This window comes from Oratosquilla oratoria, chromosome 40 (genome assembly GCF_046742065.1).
Source record: "Oratosquilla oratoria isolate Oo_2021 chromosome 40, ASM4674206v1, whole genome shotgun sequence".
NCBI classification, from domain to species: Eukaryota; Metazoa; Arthropoda; class Malacostraca; order Stomatopoda; family Squillidae; genus Oratosquilla; species Oratosquilla oratoria.
Window position 1 is genome coordinate 4,899,232 of NC_134816.1, and position 5,000 is coordinate 4,904,231.

Below are 5,000 nucleotides of genomic sequence, written 5' to 3' on the forward strand. Positions count from 1 at the left end.
CTCAACACGAGTTACCCAATTAACATAAAGTCAACAAGCAGTCTCCACAAATTCCGCACTGAAACTATACGTGCCACCATTTTGGAACCCCCAGACGTCAATCTTTGCAATGTAGATGGTGTACCATTCCCGATCATTGGTAAATTCTCCCTAGACATTAGCTTCAAAGATGAATGCCCATCTATTCCAGCTACCACCTTCGTAGGTGATGTTTACATTTCTGTTGGTATCCTCATAGGTGTGACGGATGGGGGACAGGGGGAGTGATATTTATAGTTTGAATTTAGAGTTTATTTATTTTATCCCCAATCCCATATCCAATTCACTCCAGGTTCGGAAAAGAGTGCGTGTTTTAAACTTTTATTTACAAAACAACCCTAACTATTACATTTGATCACACATATTTACTTTTTATACACTTAAAAACAGAAGACAAAATTCACGAGAGACAAAAAGGCATTAAAGTTAAAAAAAAAACACTGCTGTGAAAATAACACTTGTGTAAAAACAAAGGTAATATAAAGATCACGCACAAGAATGAACAGGAAAACCCAGATTGACACTCCTAATTCATAATCCCAAAAAGGTGACCTATCAAACTAGTAAAAACCCCGTAACGATACACGTAAGTAATGGGAAATTAAAAAGGGTGGAGAATACAGAATTGACAATAGACTAATAGATACGTCAACTAAAAAAAAAAATAAAAAAAAAATCTATCCCAAAAGGTAGGGAAAACCACGGAACTAGGACCTATCCCCAAAAGGTTAAAAACCACGGGAATAGCAGAAAAAGGTCACCCACGAGAAAGAAGAAACGACAAAAGCCTAATTGACACGTCAGTTCTAGAAACCTAACCTCAAAAGGAATAAAAACCACGGGACAAGGAAATCTGGCAAAAAGCCTAATTCGACACACCGGATTCAAATTTTAAACTCGAAATAAGGATCTTAAGCCTCGCACCTAAACTTAGGATGTACTTCCTTAAAAAAAAAAAAAAAAAAAGTGTTAAAAACCTAGGTGTCTTACATACTTTAGGTGAGGGAGAACGTTTCCGTAAGGAGACAGAAACGTCTGGGCCTCGACTCGTCGGAATGAAGAAGAAGCAGCGAGAAGGGTTTGACCGTCCCTACTTAAAGGGTCGAAAATTGACCTGAGGAGTCACCAAATGTCATTAAGGCCGAAAGTCAAACAGGAAGTTTTTACCCTATCTCACTTGGAAAAACGGCATAGAAGCCTAAAATAAACCTTTTATTATTATTATTATTTATTATATATATATATATTTATATATATATATATATATATGTGTGAATATATATATATATGTATATGCAGAAAAAGCACTGGGAAATAAGAAGGTTTTTTCTGCATATTATTTTCACGTGTGCCTTGTGAATTACTGCAAATATATATATGTATATATATATATATATACATATATATATGTATATATATGTATGTATATATATATGTATACATCGTTAGTTCGTCCACATTCGGAATATGCTGTTTCCGTATGGTCACCGAATCTCATTAAATACAATGGCAAATTGGAAAAAGTACAACGTCAAACCACAAAACTGACTCCAAATATCAAAAATAAATTATACATAAATCGACCAAACATATGAATATGCTTTCCTTAAAAAACCGTAGACTCAGAGGTGACTTGAAGCAGGTCTTTGAGATCCTAAAGGGGATTGACATCATAAGTGACAAAAAAAGAAATAATGGTCTCAGACTGTCAGGAAATATATTTAATTTGGAAGCAAGTAGAAACAACTTCACCAACCGTGTAGTTAATGAATTGAATAAATTTCCTGCAGAGGCAGTGCAATGTAGTTCAGTTCGAAGCTTTAAGATTCGTTTAGATAAACACCTAAGCAAGATGCTGTAATGACTATCGTTTATTTTATTACTTTTTTTATTATTTGTATGTTTGTTATTTGCTTGAATTTCATTTATTATCAGTTATCTGTTAATCTATTATTATTTACTATTTACCTGTTTGTTATATTTACCTATACCTATGCATTTATTAATTTAATTATTATTATTTATATTATTACACTATTTATTTACCAATATATTTCTTTCCGCATTCGACCTAGTTATAGACCTAAAGGTCTTCTGTCGTCATGCTCCACCTTTGTAATTGTGTGTGTGTGTGCTACGGATCACGGCTACATGAAATGACCTCTCCCAGTGTTCGGCCAATGTACGGCCTGTATTTAAACCCATGTAATCACCAACTATTGTTACTCTCTCCCTGAGGATGACCGAGTAAGGTCGAAATACGTATAGGAGAATTAAAAAAGAGAAAACCGCACCTAATGTCTTTTGGACACCTTCTCAGCTATTTGGAACCACCACAGAAACTTGTTGCACGAGAGAAATTAAAGCTCCAATATAAACTCAACAACGCCATTGTCGCTGTAGATTTCTTGAAATCATATATAAATATATATATATATTGGAGTAACGCGGCAAAATATTTTCTTTGAGGCATATTGAATTGTATGCAACAGCAAATTGAGCTCTGATGAGTTTCCGATGAAGAGTTTCAAGTCTTCTAAAGATCTCTCTAGCATGGAGAGGTAAAGAAAAAACCAAGTTGCCGATAGAAGCCATCTAATGGGTAGAACAGGATACAAAAGACGTTTCGCTAATCACAGTTAGCATTTTCAATTGTGACAATAGCAAAGAAATGGATGATTATAAATACAGAAGGTAAACACTAGGAAAGATTACAAAGAAATGACCGTTATTCTGGTCTGAAACTGGGAAAGGACACTTTGAATACCGGGGAAAGGAACGCGGGAAGGGGAACTGTGACCACTGGGAAAGGACACTCAGATGACCGTTACTGTGGCCTGGGTGTCCGTCGCGGACGGAGTGACTGCTCATGGGAGGGCTGATTTGTCTCGTAGCTGGGTTGTCTGGTTTGGCGGATTCTGAATGGCTTGAGGCTGGGGAGGATGGTGGGGGCTTCCTGTTGGGTGTTCAGTGTAGGTTGGCTGTATTTAATGTGGAGGGCCTCAAGGAGGGCAAGGCGGCGCTTGTCACTTTCTTGGTCTAAAATGGTGGTATTGTCCACTAGGATGGATCTGGTGATTGGAATATTATGGGTCTCCTGAAGGTGTCGCTTAGGGCCTCCATTGTTAAGGTGGTATGTTAACCGTCTGGAAAGGCGAGTGGTAGTGAGTCCGATGTAGGAATCTTGGGGCGTACAGTCCCCAAAAGGACACTTAAACTGGTACACCAGACTCACACACTCGATGTCAGATGGGCGTGAGGAGCTGTTATTTTTCATGATAAGGTCTTTAGTCCTCTTGTTCTTATAATAAATGGCAAGTTTAATGCGGTCCATCTCGTTGGTGGGGGTCACATTGTCCTTGATGATACGAAGAAGTGCTCTCTCATCCTCCTTATAAGCGCTCGACATGTAGGCCCTATAGAACAAGGTAAAGGTATTGCCTTCTTCTACAGGAGTCTGTTGCCCTTCGTACCACTTGCTCATGACGGCCCGCAGTACACGTTGGCAGTCGCTGTTTGAGTGGCCATTGTTGACTAAGAGCTGTGTAGACCGGTCAATTTCTTTCTGGGTGGAGGTCCAACTGGAGCAATGGGTGAGGGCTCTCCTATAGAAGGATGCAATAGTGGAGTCCTTATATTTTTGAGGGCACTCACTCTCTCCATTCAAGCACAATCCAGGATTAGTTGGCTTGGTGTACACTGCTGTGTGGGTGCTCCCGTCGGTTTTCTGGGTGAGGAGCACATCAAGAAAAGGAAGGACGCCGTCTGTCGCCTCCTCCGTCGTAAATCGAAGGCCTGACACTTCCTGAAGGAGGCAGCGAAGGTGTTCACGCTCCTCAGAGTCGGTGGTTCTCACGAAGATGTCGTCTACGTACCGGCCGTACAACAGGGGGCGGCCAGAACGATTGAAGACCTCTTTCTCCACCGAGCCCATGAAGAAATTGGCGAAGAGAACACCTAACGGAGAGCCCATAGCCACGCCATCGATTTGTTGGTAAAGTTTACCACGGGGGCAACGGAAGGCGGCCTCTTGTGTACAAATCCTCAGGAGTTCACGAAGGTGAATCTCTTCTAATTTCAACAGAGGTACTGGAGAAGACCGATATACATGATCACAGATGTAGTCGATGGTGCGCTGAACGGGAATGTTTGTGAAGAGGGACTCCACGTCAAGGGATGCCATCACTCCTTCTGCGGGGGCGCTGTTCACACAATCCAGAAACTCACGGGATGACTTAAAACAGTACTGTGTGGGAACAAAAGGCGTGAGGATGGCATTCAAAGTTTTAGCCAAGTGATATGTAGGGGTGGGGATTTGGGAAATGATAGGGCGCAAAGGGTTGTCATCTTTGTGTGTTTTAACGTTACCGTAAATGTATCCGGGGCGGAAGTCACCAGTGATCTTCTGAAGATGCAGGCCGTCACGCCGTGCGTTGACAGCATCAATGATCTTGTTGCCCCTCCTGATGATGGAGAGGGTGGGGTCACGGGTGATCTGCTGGAACTTGGTGGTGTCACACAGGATTGAGTCCAGTTTGGAGAGGTACTGCTGGGAGGGGATGAGGACGAACATTGCAGCTTTGTCTGCCCTTCTGATAGTTATATCCGTATTGTTACGTAGGCTCTTGGCGGCTTGGTAGTGTCGGGGTTTCAGGAGCCTGCTATGAAAGGTTCCTCTGGAGCGGGAAGATTCAGCAATCAGTAGGGGTTGTAACTCCGGAGAAACAAAAGCCTTTCCATCGTCCGTTAATCGGTGAATTTGATCGAGGAGGACCTCGATTTCCAATCGCTTAGCGAGAGGGCGTTCCTTTCCCCGGTATTCAAAGTGTCCTTTCCCAGTTTCAGACCAGAATAACGGTCATTTCTTTGTAATCTTTCCTAGTGTTTACCTTCTGTATTTATAATCATCCATTTCTTTGCTATTGTCACAATTGAAAATGCTAACTGTGATTAGCGAAACG

The 5,000-nt window shown here is 41.3% G+C and overlaps 1 protein-coding gene across 1 annotated transcript; it reads right to left on the minus strand.

Moving 5' to 3' along the window:
- Window positions 1–150: 150 nt before the first annotated feature.
- On the minus strand, window positions 151–4,612 carry LOC143020414 (uncharacterized). The gene is made up of 2 exons (XM_076176831.1): window positions 4,002–4,612; window positions 151–220 (listed from the first exon to the last, which is right to left on the minus strand). Exons 1-2 carry the CDS (start codon window positions 4,610–4,612, stop codon window positions 151–153), a joined length of 681 nt encoding a protein of 226 aa, XP_076032946.1.
- Window positions 4,613–5,000: the final 388 nt, after the last annotated feature.